This window comes from Fusarium musae, chromosome 8 (genome assembly GCF_019915245.1).
Source record: "Fusarium musae strain F31 chromosome 8, whole genome shotgun sequence".
Lineage (NCBI taxonomy): Eukaryota > Fungi > Ascomycota > Sordariomycetes > Hypocreales > Nectriaceae > Fusarium > Fusarium musae.
Window position 1 is genome coordinate 1,284,143 of NC_058394.1, and position 21,045 is coordinate 1,305,187.

General features: G+C 50.6%; 7 protein-coding genes across 7 annotated transcripts; 4 read left to right on the top strand and 3 right to left on the bottom strand.

Moving 5' to 3' along the window:
- Window positions 1-946: 946 nt before the first annotated feature.
- Window positions 947-2,131, bottom strand: J7337_010649 (uncharacterized protein; the record flags this gene model as incomplete). The annotated part of the gene is made up of 2 exons (XM_044828224.1): window positions 947-1,451; window positions 1,506-2,131. 2 exons carry the CDS (start codon window positions 2,129-2,131, stop codon window positions 947-949), a joined length of 1,131 nt encoding a protein of 376 aa, XP_044676778.1.
- A 974-nt stretch (window positions 2,132-3,105) lies between these two features.
- J7337_010650 (uncharacterized protein) lies at window positions 3,106-3,737 on the top strand (the record flags this gene model as incomplete). The annotated part of the gene is made up of 2 exons (XM_044828225.1): window positions 3,106-3,274; window positions 3,334-3,737. 2 exons carry the CDS (start codon window positions 3,106-3,108, stop codon window positions 3,735-3,737), a joined length of 573 nt encoding a protein of 190 aa, XP_044676779.1.
- A 112-nt stretch (window positions 3,738-3,849) lies between these two features.
- ABA4 (Short-chain dehydrogenase/reductase aba4) lies at window positions 3,850-4,658 on the bottom strand (the record flags this gene model as incomplete). The annotated part of the gene is made up of 2 exons (XM_044828226.1): window positions 3,850-4,150; window positions 4,210-4,658. 2 exons carry the CDS (start codon window positions 4,656-4,658, stop codon window positions 3,850-3,852), a joined length of 750 nt encoding a protein of 249 aa, XP_044676780.1.
- Window positions 4,659-5,901: 1,243 nt separating this feature from the next.
- J7337_010652 (uncharacterized protein) lies at window positions 5,902-7,297 on the top strand (the record flags this gene model as incomplete). The annotated part of the gene is made up of 5 exons (XM_044828227.1): window positions 5,902-5,953; window positions 6,138-6,246; window positions 6,304-6,650; window positions 6,701-7,219; window positions 7,272-7,297. 5 exons carry the CDS (start codon window positions 5,902-5,904, stop codon window positions 7,295-7,297), a joined length of 1,053 nt encoding a protein of 350 aa, XP_044676781.1.
- A 1,583-nt stretch (window positions 7,298-8,880) lies between these two features.
- Window positions 8,881-11,749, bottom strand: J7337_010653 (uncharacterized protein; the record flags this gene model as incomplete). The annotated part of the gene is made up of 3 exons (XM_044828228.1): window positions 8,881-9,841; window positions 10,127-10,178; window positions 10,231-11,749. The coding sequence occupies 3 exons, from the start codon at window positions 11,747-11,749 to the stop codon at window positions 8,881-8,883; spliced, it is 2,532 nt and encodes an 843-aa protein (XP_044676782.1).
- A 476-nt stretch (window positions 11,750-12,225) lies between these two features.
- On the top strand, window positions 12,226-12,687 carry J7337_010654 (uncharacterized protein; the record flags this gene model as incomplete). The annotated part of the gene is made up of 3 exons (XM_044828229.1): window positions 12,226-12,253; window positions 12,330-12,469; window positions 12,541-12,687. 3 exons carry the CDS (start codon window positions 12,226-12,228, stop codon window positions 12,685-12,687), a joined length of 315 nt encoding a protein of 104 aa, XP_044676783.1.
- Window positions 12,688-15,361: 2,674 nt separating this feature from the next.
- Window positions 15,362-16,807, top strand: J7337_010655 (uncharacterized protein; the record flags this gene model as incomplete). The annotated part of the gene is made up of 2 exons (XM_044828230.1): window positions 15,362-16,055; window positions 16,239-16,807. The coding sequence occupies 2 exons, from the start codon at window positions 15,362-15,364 to the stop codon at window positions 16,805-16,807; spliced, it is 1,263 nt and encodes a 420-aa protein (XP_044676784.1).
- Between the last annotated feature and the right edge of the window lie 4,238 nt (window positions 16,808-21,045).

Sequence of the window (21,045 nt, forward strand, 5' to 3'; positions counted from 1 at the left end):
CTCAGACAACCAGCGTGTCAGTGTCCAATAAGCGCCTGGCTCTGTCTACAGTGCTGTTACGAATGAGGAATACTGTTGACACGATTCGCGTTAATTCGCGACGACACGCCACTCAACGCGTCTAAACCGCGTCCCTCTTGTCCCCTCTTGTCCCCTCTTGTCCCCTCTTGTCCCCTCTTGTCCCCTCTTGTCCCCTCTTGTCCCCTTTTTTCTTTTTCCCCCACCTGAATTCCAAAGGAATGTTTTGGCCAGATGATGGGTCGCAGCAACTGTGGCCGCGCGAATGGCTTTTAAAACTCCACTCCACAAGCTGATGTCGATTCTGGGGAGCAAGAAAACATCGGGCCTGGCATAGAAGCAAAGTTGTCCTAAATTTATGCCAAGTTACTTAAGAGTTTTTTTTGGTTTTTTTTAGTTGTTTCCTTTGCAGTCACTTAGGTTTGAGGTCTCGAGTTTTCTTTTCTCCCTTAGATAAGCTGTGGTAAATAACAACAATCGTCCACGCTGTACGATATATTGGGTGTTATTGTGCGCCCGACTGAAAACTTAACTCTCCAGCACTTCGAGGTTCGATATCCTGCAGCTTGCGGTCATGGAAACCTTGGATCATCACTTCATTCTATTGTTCGTTCTTTGACGATGCCTCTAAAAATTGTTCTATCATGTCGAGGGCAGTCTCCCAACAGAGAACTCCCTCCATACCTTGCTGCGCCTTGTTCCTTCCAAGCACGGTCAAGCCACCCTGAAAATTGTGAAAACGAACAAAGAAAATATGGAATGACGTTTTCAAGGGGTAAAAGAAAAGGAAAAAGAACGGTGTCAGTCAGGGATATATATGTATGCGCAACAAAATAAAGGCCCCAAAGTCCGAATGTTGGAAAGGGCCGGCATGTTAGTGAGTGTGTCCCGCACCACTAGCACACGAGCACTCGACTCATTCCATTGTTCATGCTTGGGCCTCTGCTTGCGCGAGCAGTCTCTCTCGCCATCCATTGCAGACCTCCTCGAATCCGCCAATTACATCTCCACACACTCCTGCACATTCTCGCTTCTCCAGACGTTCTCCCCAATTGCCCCTTGTCAGCCATCGCTCGCCCTCCTCTCTAAGCTCCTCTTCCCTCCTCATCTCAGCCACAATCTCCTTTGCGCTCTTCAGTCTTCTTGTCGCCATTGTCGTTGTCTGGCGAGACATGTGTAGTGTGTCGGAGAGGTAATTGAGGTTTTGGACAAGCTCAGTAGTAAGGGTGTGGAGGCTAGTTAAGGAGTTGAAGGCCGATGTTGAAGGCCGCGGCATGGCATCAGAGAGGTTTAAGAGCAACGGTATCAAGTCGTCAATAGTCTCTGGGTCTGGCGGTGCAACGAGAGGGGACAGCAGAGAGAAGGACAGGTTATAGATCTGGCGAGATTGGTGGTTCAGGTGCGTGGTCAACGCTGAGTGTGCTGTTATCAACCTATGATCTATGTTAGCCTCAACTTATATCAAAAGCGCCATCACATCTACAGACCTTGAGGCGCTCGCTTCAACACTTGACTGGGAGCCGAGGTCCCGCAGGGCGTTGGTCACTCTCCTGAAAACATCGTCTGCTGGGCCACCGTAGTTCTCTGTTCCTCTCCGAGCCAGCGACTCTACAGCATCCATTTTGGACACCAAGCCCGGTGGCATACCAGGGGAATCCAGGTCGGATTCCGAGCCATATTCACTGCCATCGTAATTACTAGTTTGACGCTGGTGTTTCCGTCGAGGTGAGAGAAGTGTTAGGTTCATAGCCTTTGCCCTGTCACTTCCTTGCTTTTTTGGACTGCTGGTGTCTTCGGTATCTTCAATCTCGTCCATCTGATCATTGCTCTGTCCTTCCCCTTCACCTCCGAACATGTCACTGTTGACATCACCATCTGTATATTCTCCTTCGTCTCCTGAGTCAGAAAAGGCATCGGCAAGCTCATCAGCTAGGTTGCCCATGCCGTTTCCACCCAAGTCGGATGCATCCTGCTGATTGAAGCTGTTCTGGAACGGGGTTGAAGGTTCTTGCACCGATGACTTGGAGAGTCTTCGGGCTTGGGGCGAGCCGGAGAAGCTATCGAAGGCGGACGAGTTCCGAGAGTGTCTGGGAGTATGCGGCGATGATGGCATTTTTGATCTGTCGAACTGCAGATGCAGGAGTCCTCCCACAACCTGGCTAGGTAGATTCACAGGCCTGTGACTACCACGGTTCCACCGCCAAATGCAGCGGACTGGACACCGCCTTATTTCTCGAGTCGCGGTATGAATCAGGAAGCTTCGGGTACTTTTATCGATTCTCTCTCGCCTACAAAATATTGTATCGCAGAGCTAGTGGTTGCTTGATCTCCTTTCAAAATGGGGGATGTCGAGGGAGGGTCGGCGACGCTTGAAATGATATCGGCTTAGGTGACCAGGGACCCTTATTAGGTACTTGCTAACCACTAAATTATTGATCACACCAAATTGGCCGCCAACAAAAGGACAGGACAACGAACGAACCGAGCTCCCAGGGTGTCCCATATGCTTAAGGTTTGTTTCTTTATGCGATATGCCATATCTCCTTTCGGTGGTACACAATCTTGCCAGTACATACATCTCAGGGTATTTCGACTCGACCCAACTATCACAGCGTTTATTACGGAGTATTTGTAGTATTTCTTGATATACCTAGTCGTGGCGGCTCGATGTTGGTACCTTGCGAAACACAGGGGGGGGGCCGTGCCAGGACTGGCGCTAATGCGGGCAAAGGGTACGGATACAAGTATTGGATTGGTGTAAGTGCCAGTCCAGTGGACGAGATAATGTTATGCAGAATTGTCTACTTTGTAGGGGACAAAACGGTTCCATCCAACATTTGTGGCTTACTACTCCGTAGGTTGTCTCCAAATAAATTGCACAGCCACGCTACACCAAGCTCTCGCGGGGCACTCTGAAGTTCGGATTTCTCATGTACATCTCTCGTTTGCATCAGGCACGCCCCCAAACTGTGTCGCTTTCGCTTCATTAGCTCAAGACATACAAACTCTAGCTTCGTACAGCTATTCCTTTACACAAAGTGTGGCTCCTATAGTTCTTCATCAGAAGACGCAAAAGCAGCTCTGAATATGGCGACGTTTCGGCGGTTTCAACCTGACGATGTGAATAAGTTTTCCAAGTGCAATCTAGACCCTTTCACGGAAACTTACGAGCTCAATTTCTACCTCCAATACCATGCAAAGTGGCCAGCTCTCTTTCAAGTTTGTGAGGATATGGATGGAAACATTGTTGGGTATAGTGAGATTTATCCTTTACATTCAGTACCAGCTTGTCGAGGCTAACGTATTGACTGACAGTCATGGGCAAGGTCGAGTCTTCTCCAGACTCCTACAAATTCTCCGAGCATTACCTACCATGGCACGCCCACATAACGGCGCTCACTGTTGCCCCAGAAGCAAGAAGGTCTGGCATTGCAAAGATCCTAACCGATCAGCTGGAAGTCGCAGCTGATGCTGAGAACGCCTGGTTCGTGGACTTGTTCGTTCGAAGCAGCAACCACAGAGCCATCGCCCTTTACAAGAATCTGGGTTACAGCGTGTTCCGCGTGGTGAAGGACTATTACGGTGACCACGCTACGGACCCTTCCAGGGCGAGCGAGGATGCACTCGACATGCGCAAGCCCATGAAGCGAGACAAGGATCGTCAGCACATTCGAGATGATGGAGAAACCCATATGGTTGATCCCGAGGATGTTTGGTAACCGGTATCAATGTGTGCTTGTCCTTTCCATCACTCCATCAAGCTTGAAACTCAACTCAAAATCCAGTGTATAGGCTTACCGCCCCTATTATGACATGGTGAATACTAACCATTCATATCCAGGCTCCATCCACTTCATAAACGCTTCCACTCACAAAGGTACTCTCAGGGCCGAGGAGGAAAGCTATCACATTGGCACACTCTTCTGACGTACCTTGGCGCTGGAAGGCAGTTGGTTCGTCGAAAGCGGCGTCTTCTGGTCGGTTGTGCATATCCCATGCCTTCTTCATCAATGGGGTATATATGGCTCCGGGGGCAACAGCGTTGACTCGCACTTCTCGGTGGCCGTTCTCCTTTGCTGCCGCTCTTGTCAGCCCAACTATTCCGTGCTTGCTGGCGTCATAGGCGCCGTGCCTGGCGAATCCTGATTCTACTGGTCAGCTTTAGAGATCCCATTTATGTGCAGTTCAAACCTGCCCTTGATGCCATGAATAGAAGCAACGTTGACGATGGAGCCTCCGTCTACTATCCTGTTGAGCTGCGCCCGTAGACAATACATTGTTCCTGTCAAGTTCACAGCGATGATCTTATGCCACTCTTCGTCCTCAAGTTCCGCTACGGCACGAAGACCGTGGTGCTTCCCAATGATACCAGCCACGTTAGCTGCCCCATCGAGTCTCCCATATTTCTGAACAGTAGCGTCTAGCCAGTCCTCAACTTGGGGCCGTTGTGAGACGTCGACACGGGAAACTAGCGCCTCGATGCCCTGCTCGTCAAAGTATGCTGTGGCAGTTGTAATGGCATTGAGGTCGATATCGGCGATGCTCACAGTAGCCCCGCGTTTTGCAAGAACTTTGGCGGTTGCGAAGCCGATTCCGCTTGCACCACCTGTCAGCGCATAAACTTTTCCTTTGAGTGACATTGTCTGTGGCTTCCAGGTCGTGAGTTGGCTACTCGGTAGCAAATGAGGAATGAGTCAGATGCTATGGCACAAAATGATATTTACATATATAGACATACGCTTGGGCTTTATGGCTGACTGGATCGAGATTCCCCGCTTGAAACAGCCGGTGGTTAATTTGGGGAATAATTGAAATTGTACTGGATGTGTAGGATATACATGAAGCTCTAGGGTAAGCACTTGAAACTAGCCTGTGACGGTTCTGCTTGACTTCCTCTAGTCTTATGACCACCTACCCATTAATATCCTACCTATAGGAATGAGGTCGCATAGAGAGTATGCTGCGCAGCTTGTACGAAAGCTCGACCTTTCAAATGAAGTTTAGACTGCTGAATGCAACGAGGTACTTTACCTACAACATCTCTTGTACATTTATATGCAGGACAATATTATATCCATCGGTTGGCGGATGGGGTAGCACTGTATGCAATAAGGGAATTAGGTACCAGTTGTCAAACTGTCGGTTGCTGCGGGCTATAACCTTCGCTTGAATGGACAGTGTCCTCTCTAGACAACGACACTGGCTTGCAGCTGAGGCGATACCTTAAACTCGACTTGCTTTTCACCCACGTACCAGCACCTACTTTTGTTCAGGTAGGTACCTCAGCCTCAGCAATCATCGCTTCCAGGCAACAGTCCAGGCTGTCCCCTGCTAGTGGAGGTTAGGTAAGGTAGTTAGTTGCCTCGCTGACGGGCAGCGCCAACGTTGCCCTTGTCCCTATCAATTTCCAACCAAACACGGGCAAGAACGCACGCCTCGATTCATCATCCGTCCCCGTCACCAGACCCATCCACTTCCAAGCCGTCTCGTCTGGTGCTGTTTGCCCATCACCATCACGTACGTTTGACCTTTGGCCCAACCGAAGTCTTTCTACTTGGCCAACGAATCTAGAGATTTCTTTGTTCTTTCTCGTTGTTGCACAGCATTCTCAATAGAACCGCTGCCAACATAGTTGCCGTATTCCCAGGCCCTCCTTTTTTATCCTCGTTTTATCACACTTATTAATTCTCGGCTTTGCTGCCTTGCGGCGCCTTTGGCTTTCCCTTTCCCCTTACGCCGACTTTTTTTTTCTCCCTTCTTCAACATCGCCTCTTCACCAAACCAGCCTGCGCGTGAGCTATTCATCGTCAGCCACCGCACCTAAACCATTTCTGGCCTCCTTGTCTATTTTCTATCTTTCCAGACAAAACCAAAGCAATAGAGATGGCTACCACCGCGATGGATTACGAGGCTGCCAATGGCGACCGGTACGAAGGTTCGTAGTCAGCTCCAAGCGCGTTGATGCACGCGCTTCCATGCTCTTCATCACTGTTGATGTGAACAACACTCCATCAAATTCGCCTGCCGCACTCTCGACTCATCACCCTCCCGTCACCCGATCAGCCCATCCTCCTATCCTATATTTTCAGCTCCGCAAGTAGCTAACCGGCCTGTTCTAGATGAGGCTCCTCGATATGAGCGCGACAACCGCAGTGCTTCGCCTCGCCCTCGTGACGACAACGAAGGTAGCCGCCGTCGCTCCGCCTCACCCGGCGGCCATGGTGACAGGTTTGTTACAATGAGTCCCACCTCATCGACAAATACTGACATATATATCCACAATAGCAACATGAAGGACGTGTCTGCCTCCCGGGACGACGATGATGGTGCTATCAACCCTGGGTCCAACCTCTTTGTCACAGGTATCCACCCCAAGCTTTCCGAAGCTGAGGTTTCCAAGATGTTTGAGAAATATGGCGATGTTGAGAAGTGCCAAATTATGCGTGACCCGCACACCAAAGAGTCTCGCGGATTTGGCTTTGTCAAGATGGTCACATCTGAACAAGCCGAAGCTGCTAAAGAGGGTCTTCAGGGCGAACAGATCGAGGGTCGCACTTTGAGCATTGAGAAGGCCCGCCGAGCCCGCCCTCGTACCCCGACTCCTGGCAAATACTTTGGCCCACCCAAGCGAGGTAAGGAATCCCAGTAGCGACATGATGAGTATTGTACTGATCAGTCATAGAGCCTCGTCCTGGACGTTACGATGATCGCCGACGTGGTGGTTACGGTGGTGGCGGCGGCGGTGGCGGTTACGGCCGTGATGACCCTTACCGCTACCGTGGCTACGATCGCAACTACGAGCGACGCTATGAGGACCGTGGAGGTGGTTATGGTGGCAGCAGCGGCGGAGGAGGAGGTGGTGGCCGCGACTATGACCGCAGCTATCGTGATGAGCGTCGTTACGAGGATCGAGGCGGCTATGGTGGCCGCGACTATGATCGAGGCTATGAACGCCGTGACCGTGACGAGGGCTACGGCCGTGATCGCTACGGAGGAGGAGGCGGCGGAGGCGGTCGTGAAGAGCGAGACCGCTATGGCCCTCGGGGAGGCCCTGGTGGTTCTGGCTATGAACGTGGTGGTGATCGATACGAACGCGGAGGCGACCGAGATGCTGCTCGAACTCGCGACCCAGCTGCCAGCGCCGGAGGAGCTGGTTATGGCGAATCCGCCTCTCGATCTGAGGCACGCGATACCTATGGAGGTTTGACCTACTACTGACTGTCTCCCAATTATTTATCCGCTAACCCTACCAGGTGCTCCCGATCGTAACATTCAGTAAACGCCTGATGTTTGCCACGACTCGACTGAAAGAACAGTCTTTGGGATCACACGTCCATTCTCCTTTCCTCTACTAACCCCGTAACTTTGCTTGTTCAATTTTCTTCTGTCAACTGTTATTTACTCGTTGTTTTCTTATCTTTCATGGACCACAGCAGACTGAATCGGGCTCTGCTCACACAGGAGTTTAGTGTGATTGCGACAGTTAAGGGATTGGAATCAAAAATGGGTACCCGGCCTGCGTCACTTGAGTTTTCTTGTTGCTGGTCGTCGGTTTCGCAACAAGGTCACAGAAGGACCACATTTGGCAGCTTCCGGATCTTTGCAAATCAAACACTTCATCAGTCATCCATCGCGTCTTCGACGACTTTATGATAGCTATTGCCAGCACAACATCAACCAGATGTCGACTCCGGCCTAATCGGTGAATCACATGGACTATCAAACTCAACTTCGAATGCGGCCTCGCGACTCAACTGCCTGCCTGTGCTGTCCTCGTATCACATACATATACTATTATGGGGTATGCGAGACGGCCACTTGTGGCTGTTGCTCTGCTCTGCTCGTCCTGACTGACTTTAGTTATTGACTCAGAGACGCCTGTAAATGTTTCACCCACCGCCAATCAAATCACACATCGCTGTAAAACAACTTGACACCCCCTACAACTCTGACAATCAATCAATGAAACCGCTATCGCTAGGCTCACGCGTGGGGTTTAGAATGTTTCTCGGCTTTCAGCGATTCGGTACACGAAGTCCTCTCAATCACCGTCTGCTCACCAAGCTCCCCCAACGTACCCCTGGGATTATGATTCTCAGCAAACTTGTCGCCAACACCCAGTCTAATTCTTGCAAAACCACAGGACTGGACCTGTGTACTGGTAAGGACTGCAAGTTGTGATCCTGCTGACTGAATGGTAGGGTGATCCCCCAAACTGGATATATTCATATACGAGAGTAACCGCCGATGTTTGCGCTGCCAAATGTCCAAACAGTGAGTTGGGCCAACGCTCCTTTGAGGGCTGACTTGAACAAGAGTCGTAGCTTTGCGGAAATGCTACTTCAATTTCCCATCACTCAATAGGGGTTACAAAGGAGCATACATGCGTCCGTGGAGCTTCCATCTAGCGATGCATGCATTTGACTGTGCGTTGTATTCATTTCAAAGAACATCGAGAAGTTGGCTGTAATGAACAGCTGCCACAGAAGCTTTCCCAACTAGTTTCAGTTTATTATTTTGTAAATATTCGTGTTATTAACCCTCTTCCCTTGATGTGCCTGACGTCCCCACGCTTATTCAGCTCGGTATTTTGACCTGTTGGTCACTTTTGGGACAGTTATAGCTTCGTATTCTATGTGTAAGTGGGAAACGAAATAGGGATGATTCCCTCAACTGTTAGTGAGGACCCAGCCCACCTGCATCCTTCGCATGGCCATTGAAAACGTAAACAACTTTGATGTCTAGTCGATTGCGTTGAATGTCTGCATTTGGTGACCTGAGGTTTCCAAAGAACCCAACCTGCTATCTCAAGGCTGCTTCCTCACCCCCTGATAAATGGTCTCCAATGAGGCACACGTCTGATTACTGCTGGCCACTTGTAGGTCGCTTTGGATTTGCTCCAAGCAGCCACCCCACGCCAGATACCAGAGTACCAGTCGCAGCCTCTCTTAGCTGATCCCTCTTCCTTGTTCTATTCTGCTCGTGCAACTCGGACTCAGAGGACTCGGACTCTGCATTCGTCTTATCTGATGTAAAAGAACCCTGCAAGCTTGACAACACAGGTAGGTTCCTGGACGCGACCCTGGCTGTGGCTCTAGAAAGATCGAAGAGAGACATTGGCGCTTCCTCGGCTTGACGAGCTGTCGCGCTGGCAGATATGTTGCGGGGTGGATAAGCCTTATCTGGGCCTGGTGTATCGAACGAGCCAGGGAGACCCGAAAGGTCACCTGCGGTATCCCAGGCAGCTTCTCGAGCAGCCTCCTCCTTAATTGCAGCATCCAATTGCTCTTCGCAACGACGGAAGGTCTTTAATACTTCCTGCAGCTGAGGCGGGGGAGCTAACCGTAGAGAAGTTGCTAGGCACTCAATCCGCTGCTCGAGATGGCGTATCTCGGGATTTCCACTTGCCGTTCCGAGATGCGTTGGCTTCTGGGATCTCTCCGTGCGGACATATTTGCCAGCGTCAAGTGCTGCCTTCCATGACCATTCGTCAGATATGCCTGCAGGCTGCGACTTATGCACATTCTCATCGGCACCAAGACGGGTTACCACGTAAGAGTATGCAGTTTCGAAGTCGTCTTCGCGCAAAGCAGCTTCGATGCACATGGCAACGATTCGTTTTGTGACCAATGATTTGACCGCGTCTTGATCCTCTGTTATCGGCTGCTGCTTTCCTGGCCTCACGTAAATTGGCAAATTCGCATGGATCATGTTGTTTCCCAGTTCCTCAAACTCTTGCAAACGTGTGTATGCTTTGGGATTTTGTTCTAGAACCTTTTCGATGATCGAGATCGGATCAGAGTGCACTCGGAGTACAACCGGACTGAAAGGTTCGCCTTGTTTGAGTACCAGGCGATAGTCGCTCAAGGCATGAGTAGCCTTCAATAATGCTTCGATGCGTTTTCTGACGGAATGATTTGTACCCAACGTTCTCGGAAAAGCTTTAAGGCTGATTTGGTCGTCAACAATGTTTGCCCCGAGGACATAACAACTGACTTACATTTCATCGCATCTTTTTAATCCCCCTCTATTCCGGTTTGGATTCGAAGCATTATCGAATGCCCCGAGAGCTGCGTTTTGTACAGTGTTTAGCACGGCAGATACTGACAGAGGCGCATCTGGCCCTTCTTGATCGTAAAGGGTTCTTGCTAGGTTGTATCCTAAGACGTGTCAGGTGTAATTTGGCCACATAGACATGCTCATGATACATACGTGAGCGCGAAAGCATGGCTTTCAAAAGCTCTGTCTCGATGAACTCCAGGGTCACCTTGCCAAATATGCCCTGCAAAGTTTCGTCTCTGGTAGACTTCAGACTGTTTCCCCAACCATGCAGCCATAGTATCTCTTTTCGTGCCCGGATCCAGAAACCGTCGTCATCAGAGGCACGAGTTGGAAGATTTCGTATAAGACGGCCAATTTGCGATTTTTGTTCCTGCTGTTCCTGAATAAACGCTAGATCTCCAGCTTTACGAATTGTGCAGGGAACGCCCGAGTGGGTAAGAAGATAAGCGCTTTGGATGAGAGCAGGGAGAAGATCAAGAGATTCCTCTTTGGGTGTTGTCAGAGGATTTGAGCCTTGTAGTAGGTCGTTACGTAGGTATGTCGCAGCTTTGGCTCCACCAAATGCATCTATATCAAAAGGCGGAACAGGGGCAAGATTTTCTACTGCGGTTTGAAGTGTTATATCGGAGTCTTCATCCAAAAGAGACCGGATCTTGTTGTAAATTCTGAAGGCTGCCTCCAAAGCCCCCAAGTCGGGATCAGAGACAAGATATGCAGAAGCTAGGACGGCCCTGGCGTAAGAGCGGTCGAGATACTGCTGTTGGTTTTCCTGAAGCCACGAGCCGGCATCGTTTCCCAGGTCTATATCCGATGGCCCATCCCAGGATTCAATGGCTTTGAGAGCGACTGGCCAGGATGTTGCCGCTTTAGAGGCGAGCCATTCGAGAGCCTGCTCCCAACCAGGACACGATAATTCAGGCGCTGTATCCGTGTCGTGTGATACATCTTGGTCAAAGGCCTCTCGTTTCCACCTCGATTCGTTATGTAGCCAAGGCCCGACAAGCCCACGCAGATCACGGCCAGCTAGGCCAAACTCGTCATCGACAGCACCTGTCTCAGCCAGGAGATAATCGATGGCTATTCTGTCAGGTAGATTCTGGAACTCAAGCAGCGGGTACCGTATGGGTCTTTGTGGATAATACTCATAGTTTCGTCTGACCAGAGGGAGAACCGTTGAGATCATCCACGTGTGAAGCTCACGCGAATGCTGCAGGAATGGGGACACCAGGTTGGGGACTTGTGGTAGCATGCCTGCTTCTTCGTCCATTCTGTAAGCCCTCAAAAGTAAGAAAGAGGTGAGTGGATCAGCCTCGTGAGCGAGAGTGAGAGGCACATCAGTATTTTTTAGAGAGAGAAGATGAAGTTTCTTGACTTTTCTTGAAGCCTGATCTTCTGTTATACTTTGAACAGAAGAAGTGTCGAGCTGATAGTCTGGATTTGTCTGTGACGGCGATTCGTCACTGGCAATAGCTTGTATGAGAGGTACATACACTGCCGGACTGAGGGTTTCGGGAAGATATGTGAGAATGATTCGGAGTACCAGCTCTGACCGTAGTATTACGGCATGCTGGCCAATGAGATAGGTCAAGCTATCGATGTCGGCGATGGTTGCGAAGTGTACAGCCAAGAGCACCAGCTTCGCAGGACCCAGCGTGACATGAGCCGCCATGATGATGATAGTATTCCCAGTCGGATAATAGATTCAAAGAGAGCATAAATGTTGGTGAAACTTTTAGAAATAGTTTCAATTTGGTATTGGAAAAGGAGAGCTTCAACTAACAAAGTGGCAGGTTGGTTGGTTACCTTCAAGTTATTAGCACCTCCACTCTGTTCTGGTACTGAACAGAGTGGACCAAGTTAAGGTGTGCCTTGGTTTGGTAGCTACAGCCACACACATTACGCCACACTACAGGACACACGCATGATCATCTGTGGCGGTTCAAGCGTCAAGGTACCTATTTTCAGTGAGCCGATAGGATCCACTTCACCATCCAATCCACGGGCACCCATTTGCTACTCGGCCAAGGTACGGGTGAATTCAAGAGCCGGAGGCACTTCACGATTACAACGTCAAACGAACCGCGATTCAACGATCAGATACTGCCCGACACGCGCAAAGCCCGACACATACTCAATTGGCTCAAGATGGCGTCGGGATACGGCATGAACGGCGGTAAGTCTATCAATGGAGCTTCCACGCTCAACCAGTCAAACATTCCTTGGACTGACGACATCTACCTGGACTCTAGGCGTTGGCCGCTGCTTTCCCTTCTGGCAAGAGGTTATGGGATGCTATGTGGTCAACACCACTGCCGCTGATGACTCTGGCAAGAAGAAGTGTGGTCTGGTTCTCGAAGATTACTATGAGTGCCTCCACCACAAGAAGGAGGTAGGTTGAAGCATGCAGATTCGGCGTTGCTTTCGGCATGGTAGGACAGTTGAATTAACAGCAATCGACAGCATGCTCGAGCTCTCGCCATGCAAGCCGCCTACGCCCGAAGCGAATCCGCCACAGCGCGCGATGATGCGCCCAGCGTTAAACAAATAAGGAGTCTAGGACTCATCGACAAGGACGAAGACACGAAGAAGGTGCTGGGACAAAGCTAGACGACGGATGGATCTGGAGATACTCAATGAATGATACTCGAATGCTATTTATGCTAGCCGAATTACCTGTATCGCTCAGCTACATGTGAAGGAATAAACTTTGGTTTCGCTCAAGCTGCCCATTGTGACAACGCCCAAACCAGCTGGAACTTATGACAAGCCATCAACGCTCGGACTGCCAGTTCCTTCGATATGAAACAACTATTTAGTAATCCATTTTTGGGAAAATTCTACAGCAATACCGCCAAGCAGGTTAGCATTGTGCTCAGAATCTTGTTGACATATGCAGCCATGTGATATAACTCGGGCCAAGGGCGCGCCTGACTGAAATTGGTTCATTGTAACATGTCCAAGTCTAAGAGCAGCAGGAACCAAGCAAGGCACAAGCCCCAGAGAGGGAAGGTGCCTACCTACTTAGGTACCTACCTACCTAGGTAACTGGTCATATTTGCCAGCCGACAACAGCTGGCCGCCAGTTCCCCCTCCCATCCACAATCACCAAGCAGCCCGGATCTCCTTACTCTCAGTGAGCGTATATGTTACTTAGGTTGTGGCAGGCCGACCCTCAAAGACGCCTTTCCTTCATCTTCGCCAGTAAATGGCCTTCTCAGATTGCTGGGTATCTGCTAGAGCTTGTGCAACATGCCTTCTCTTGAGGGAATTGAAGTTGCGATCGTTACTAAGTCCGAACTGGCCAAGCTCCCCGAGTTTCCTCTCTCGAATTCCTCCTCTCAGGGTGTTCTGCCGTCTGCTGATCAACTGTCTTGCTTAAGTCTTGCGGCCTCGAGCCGACTTGGTTCATTACCACGCCAACTTCGGAAGACCAGTCCTCGGATTTCTGTCTACATCCCCTCAGACCCAGGTTTGTCTTTGTTCGAGCCAAAGCCTCCAAGGAACCCTGTCTGACTGGGTTTAGGATCGCGATTCGGAATCCACTATGCACTCAGCGAAACGTCACAACTGCCACGCTACTTGTATTTCAAAATTTTCATGAATGGCAGAAATGTCACAAACTGTGGCGTGAGGGTTTTCGACGGAGCTTCAGGTTCCATCACGCGCTCCCTCTGTGAGCCAAGCGAGCGCTGGAAATACAAGGAAGATGGGGTGTTGCGCATCAGGGACGGGATCGAGGCACGTTGCTTCTCCTTTCTGCCACACGCGCATCAATCAGTTGCAGAAGATGGCGGCTTGCTAGAGGTTCAAGTCTTTCGGGCCAAGGGCCGAATTCGAAGGTTTCCCATACTAGAAAGCCACCGCGGTCAGGAGTCATACGGTATTGGGTTGGTGTGCCTTGCGTAGATGTTCAGTGATGGTTGGCTAATAAGTTGCAGGTCGCCCTCTGGTGGTCTTCTCGATTCACCGGATGAAGCCGGTTTCTACGATTGGATTCTAATGGACTCCAAAAAGTCACCTTTCGTCTCTTTCCGGTTTCTCTATAGATCGTTACTAAACCTGCGTCAACTGAGCCTCGCACCGGATCCCGAGTCGGACGACAATTCAGTCGACATGGAAGAGGACATGGCTGAGCACGCGAGTGAAGGGTTTCGTTCGATAAAACCCCGTTGTATTGGTGATATTTGCACAGAGAGTCCAAGTAGTTCATCGTTGGATGATGCTCTGTCGGTCCAGGGGGAGCCCCATTCGTCAACACGTCCCAGGCGGTTGACCGAAGCAGCCCCTATGATTGTACCACCAAAAGTCTCAGCTCGTCCTCTGCCTGAGGTTCCAACCAGGAAGCCTGTAGACCACAGAGACATTGAAAAACAGGTGGAGGCGCATGAATACACTTCTCTATCTGATATCCCAGAGGAAATAGAGCACACTGATACCAGCATAGCCAGTACTACCAGCTTTCCAGGTAGATCCGATTCTTCTCGCAGTGTCAAAGCGAGAGTTCTCGAATTGAACGATTGCGGTATAATGCCGCTTCAGCCAGCCCTCAAGAGAGACACCAGCTCGACCATCCTCGAATCACTTGTGAACTACTCAGAACAACCTGGTCCGGGACAACTCCGTGCGTTATTAACACCGACAGGGAAGATGGGCCACCTAGAAACAGATGAGCCTGAGCAAACATCGGAAATGAAATCGATTGTTGCGGAAGCAGAACACTCATTCAGGACTTGTTGGAGGCTGAGCGAGAGCGAGTGGATCAAGGGGGAGGTTTGACTGCACAAATGGCAACGGGGCAGAGTTTGTAACCCAGAGTTATTTGATTCCAGCCTCACAGAGGATTGCTCAATGAATGTGTGATAATGATGGACTTGCGAAGGAAGTGTATGGAGACCCAATCATTTTAGTTATTTTACTTAAGGTATGCCAACACGACTGAGCACCCAGATACGATACAAGGTATAAATTTTGCGCTCACCTCACCCAACAGCATAGGTACAGGTACCTACCTTGGGTACCAAGGAATGGTGAGGGACAGTGAATAACAGCGGTGACGTACGTTCCTGCATGCCCGCGTACCGAGCTCGTTGATCTCGAGGTAAAATGACTGCCACCGGCAGTGGCAGTGGCAGTGACCGTCAGTAGTAGCCTTAGGTCCTGCTTGCCAGCCTTGTGATCAGTATCAGGCAGCCGGGCAGAGTAAATATTCCGGTATCCTCATCGACACTTCATACCTAGCAGACAAACACCAAAAAAAGAAAAGAAAAAAATGCAACGCATCATGGCGGACCAAAGCTGGCTACGATTTCTTGGGGGTAACAGAGCTCGACAGCACGATCTGAAGTACCGTCGCTCCGAAGCAGCCCTACAAGACTTGTACAAAGATCCTCCCGAAAGCAAAGAAATCCATGGCCATCGCGTGAAGAAGAGCATGGCGCGGCTCCCTAGCTGGCAAGAAGTATCTCAGCCAAACCAGGCGGCTGCCGCGGCGGCTGAGGCGGAATACAGTTTGGACGAAATAGACAAGTTGTTCATCAATGCAGGCCAGCAGATCTGGCACAGCCCTTCCATTGACCAAGTGGCAGAAACATTACAAGTTGCAGTAATGTCCAACCAGGCAAGCGAAGCACTTTCCGCAGAGTATCGCTCACACATCCTGCTCCTTTGCGAAGCGTATGGTGCTCGACACAGAAAGATTGCCAAGCTCGAAAGAGAGCTTGCAGAAGCAAAAATGGCACTCAAGGGCGAGGCAAGTCGACACAGCTCCATAGAAGAACACTGGATGGTCCAGGATGCACGGTACAAAGCTGAGGTTAAACGCCTGGAGATGTTTATTCATCGAACGTCTGAGCAAGGCATGGAAGCTGTGGCACTCGCCAGGGCCGGTAGTCTCCTCAGGGGAAGAGCTGGAGTTACCACAGGAGGGCAAAGTGCCATCGGCAGTGACGTGTACGACGAGGACACCTCGAATGGAGGTAAGTATGTCCAACCGTGCAGCACTCGACTACACTGACATTTGACGTAAAACAGCCCTTGAAGTCACTGCCAAGAACGAACGTAATCCCACATTACTAACACGACAAGATACAGTGTGTGAGTGTTCATGCTCATTTTCAGACTTGTTAAATATCCACCATATCCTAACATCTTATGAACAGTATCTCGAACACGAACCATGGACGCCAGCAACGAGATCAGGTTGAGCAGAGGGTTCCGGGTCCAGGATCGCCTCAAGAAGAAGAAAGGAACAACCGGCGCTCGCCGACTTGAAACACGTGCAGACAGTGATGGAAAGACACGGCCTGAGCAAGGCCGAGAAGAACTGCATCCACGAAATACTTCTATGCTCTCGATTGGTCCAGATGGACGAGGCACATCAGACATGTCGCCACACAAAGGTAGTGCCAGGAGGGAGCGCGATTCTACCGAAGAGTCAACATTAATGAAGGAGGTTGGCATTGTTAGCCGGACAACCTGTACATCCACCTCTCCCACACAAAACCAGTCAATCCAGGATACGGTTACTGAGCTCCGATGCGATCTAGGAAGCCACCAAAATAACTCTCGGCACCATCGTCAATTCTCGTTTGTTCCTGGAGATGATATAACAGATGTACGACTGGGAGGGCCCATAGGGTCTGGAATTGCTCTGGGTCAACATATCCAGAAGAGTCAGGCACAAACAACTAGTAGAGAGACTGGTCGTTTCTGTGAAGATAAACCGTAGGTCGAGATCGGCCGAGTGGATACGGATGATAGAGCAGCGACGATCGGACATTGACGACAACCCCGGAGCGTCAGACCTACGACTCTAGCCGCTTCAGAAGATAAGCGAGCCGTCAGACCTCAGTGCCGTTTCTCACATCGCGCATGGAGGTGATTGACTGACTCCTGGAAAGGTTCTTTTGTCAGTAGCATGTCTAGCATGTGGACATAGGGCAATTAGAGTTTTCCATCATATCAACGGCGAAAGTTTATACGAGGGGAGGGTCGGATGGAGTTTGTTGCAAGACGAACAGCACGGGGGTGTTGGGAATATCACACGATGAGAGGACCCACAGGGCGAGGGTAAATAACTCTGCTCAACTCGGCGTGACGAATGATGCCAAGCGATAGGCCCGGAGGGGAAGGATGTTCGGATGACCGAGAGGCGTCGCATCGACGAGGCTCAAGACTCGACGGAAGAAGCATAGTATGTGACGACGGATGTGAGGCGGGCTTGGCGGGCTTGACGGGCACGACGGGCGACACGGGATCTAGCCCTAGAAGACAAAGGCAACGAGCAAACAAACGAGAAGTTGTGGTAAAACCTGGAGAAGACTAGACAAGCCCGGAACAGCCTGTCAAGTCAAGGCAAAGACGCCGGTGCCGAACCTTATATCGAGTTCAAGACTCAGTGAATTTGACGAATTAAGGTTAGAGGAGTGGCGCTCGCGACAGGAATGCCAATACAGCGCCTGCTGAGTCGAGCCATGCTTCATCGACAGCGTAAGGAATGTGACTGTCGCTAAATCAAGGAACCATCAACGGGACGGGTAAGGCAGACGAAGCAGTCTGTCGTCTGTCTCCTCAGCGACAGCATGGCATGCGACTAGACCAGGGCATGCCGTTATTCAAACGATGGTCTAGCAAAGTCTAGAGCTGTGCCTGAGGTCAAGAGCGGAGAGATGAGTCGTGCCTGAATCGTGCAACGTCTTTGTTGTTGTTTTTTTATTGGTTTCGCTTGATTGAAGGAGCCTCGGCCGATTGAAGCACACGCTCGCTATACATACTATGTGTTCGAGGGAGTGTTCTGTCGCTGGTTGGTACCAGGGCAGTGTCCTGAAATGTTGTGAGTACCAATTGGAGCAAATGCATGTCTGTACTGTAAATCGACAAATGTGTTTTTATTGCAGTGAGGGTACGGAACAGATACGTCAGAGACGATGGTGATGGCTTCACCATACATAGCTCGATCGTCGGCCAAGCCATTGGACATTGGGCGATGAAGGAGAAATAAGGTTTTCCCAAGCTGTTAGTCGTGAGTGAGGCGATCCGTATGCGGCCAACTCAAACAGCCCAGAGCAGACGAGAGAGAGCTGTAGGGGTGCCTGAGGCGAAGATAGCGGATGACTAACTAGCGCCAGTTAGATCGCGTTGGCGCTGTTGGTGGCGGATCGAGCACCCTACCTAAGGTACATTTAGCTTACCTTCCTTACCTTAGTATAGTGAGTGCCTTCTCGATCTCCCCCGAACGGCGGCGCGGCGATAAGCGAGACTGCTGAATCCAGATCCCTGGGTCTTGCTTGTACGTATGTACAGTAGCTAGACCTGTTGTTGGTTAAGGTACCTTAAGTTAGACGGAGGCCATAAACATCCGCGTTCGTTGAGCTTCCCTCCCTCCCGTCCGTCCCTTCCCTTCCCTTCCCTCCCCTCTCGATTCCTTTTTTTTTTCTCTGTCTCCATATTGTCTCCGTTCTCATGCCATCCAATTCACGCACCCCCGTCTGTTCTTGGTTAGGGGGATCGGAGACGAGAAGTCATTTCTTCAACTGTCGAGCAGAATGTGTAGGTTTGTGGGTTTGTTTGATGCTTGCGCATTTCCTAGTCTACCTAGTAGTTGGTGTTTTAGTTGTCTCTTCTCCTTTCCTGCTTCCAATGCGCGTGACTCCGCAGGACTGGGCCTCTTGGCCCGTGATACCTTAGGACTGTTTGCTCACTTGTAGGTAAGGTACTAAGCTAGAGCTCCCGTCTCGACAGAATACCCGGTACAGAGGGCCGGTTCTGCAGTACAAGTAATACGGGCGACCAACAATGCCACCAAAAATACGACTAGGCAGGGGGAATTGTCTCCCGGTGGAATGCCTCTGTCGCGAGGCCTCGTGGACGCATTTGGTCCGTTCGTAGGCCTTGCAAAGATTTGACATTGTGCTAGCCGGTATTTGCCTCGTTGGTTGCACGATGCATCCAGTTCAATGCGGTGCCCTGGGGGGACAAAGTTTTACGTAGCGACAGGCTGCATATCCATACCGAGGGAGCTGTTGCTAGGATTCCATCCTCTGCAGCTGGCGAAATCTCCGACCAAAGTATGGATGAAGATATGCGGCTGGTAGAGTGGATGGATTACATCACATCCTCCAGGAGAGTTTTCTGCGTTGTTTTCAGAAGGAACGCAGAACACAGGAATGAAACCACAATTCGGTAATGATTTTCTCATTCATGCTTACAGCACGTCGTCGGAGGGTCAGCGTAATGCTCAAGCTGATGTGCATTACCTGACACGTACACACTCGATGTGTTATTTTTACCGAGACGCCGAGATCTATCTGACCGAGTGGCAGAAGTCGATGGCATCATCAATCAGTAAACACTCCATCTCACCATATGAAACCAGCAAAGACATCAAGGACAACCTCCACGTTGTCGTGACGCACTAAAAGGACCAGGAACTTTCACGACAGCCAGCACAAATGCAGTGGACGCGACCTCGGACCAGAAGGCGGGCAGTCCTCAACTGATGCCCAGTATGTATACGCATGCATACATACATACACGATACATCCGCAGTGGTTTCTTTTTCGTAGGGCAATGGAGATAAGATGAGGTGCAATGAAACCTTCCCACGATCCGGGTTGAAACTATCCATCATAACGGCCCTTGGGACACAGAAGCACCAGCACCGACGACTGAACCCAATAGACTAGGGGGGGTGTCAGCCAGGCAAATGGACGACGACTCAAGAAGCGTTCAGGCCTGAGCAGTGCCAAGCTGCCAGGGCCAGGGGGACCAGCCTTTATGCGCTAGGGAAGAGAGACAGAGCAGAGAGAGGGTGGAGGGGGTGTGAATCTAGCCAACGGTGAACGGGAGCGGTCGGTAGTGGACCTCTAAGCTGGGTTAACGATCCATGCCCAAATCCGAGACATTGGCATGGATCATCCCCATCCGCACCAGCGTGGAAAAAACCCGTCCGTCTGTGGCTGACTCGATGTTGACAAGTAGCGGCACGATCTAAGCCGCAAACAGTCACCCAAGTATCGACAGACCGCAAATAGTTTCAACCGTCATGGTCAAGGCTCAAAGCAGAGACAGAAAGGCCAGTTTGATTGTAAGCGAATAGTCAATGACTGGATATGATTGTCTGAGTCGCGTGAATGGTGAGCCGAATTAAACAATAGTGCTATTGGGCTAGCCAGCCCCGTCAGTAAACAAGACAGTTATGTACGTAGTTGTTTTGGCATGGCATTCACAGCAGCTGGACAAACAATGGATCTGATCAACAACGGTCTCCATCCGTGTGTGTGTGTGTGTGTGTGTGTGTGTGTGTGTGTGTCAATGCGTGCATGTCTCCATGACAGGCGCCGCCAGAACGGTGGAAGCACCAGGGAAGCATCAGCTTGACAGGGTCAGAAGGGTCTGACTCTGGGGACAAGGGTTACAGAAACCAAGGAAGATCATTCTCAACGGGGAGCAGGGCATGATGTGATGGTCCATTTGGCACATCAGACGACCCAATCAAATCAGACAGCGACAAGCCCAAAGGCCGAAACGCAACGGGCGCCCGAAGATTTTCGGGACATGGCCCAAGCTCCCGACTGAACACAGAAACACAAAGACAGAAACACAGAGCCATCGTGACGTGACACTCAGTATCAGGAAGGCCCCTGGCGATCAGTAATCGTGAATTGGAAACAAACCGTTGAGTCTGCCATCTCCCCCCTGCCCCTGTAAGCTCAGGTATGTATAAACCCCAGCTGCCGTTCGTACAAGATCCATCCAATTGCCTGTCTATGTCTCAGCCGTCATGAACATACAGCATACGGTAGCTCGGTTTCTTCAACTCGATCTCTGGAAGTTTTTGTACGAGCAGAGTGGAAGGCGAGAGGGTGAGAGGGCGAGAAGGGGGGTGTATGGTCGACTCAGTGTGATGCTGTCTGTATGTAGAAGTAAAATTGGGGCCAAATTGGACACCTCTTAGCTGATGATCGC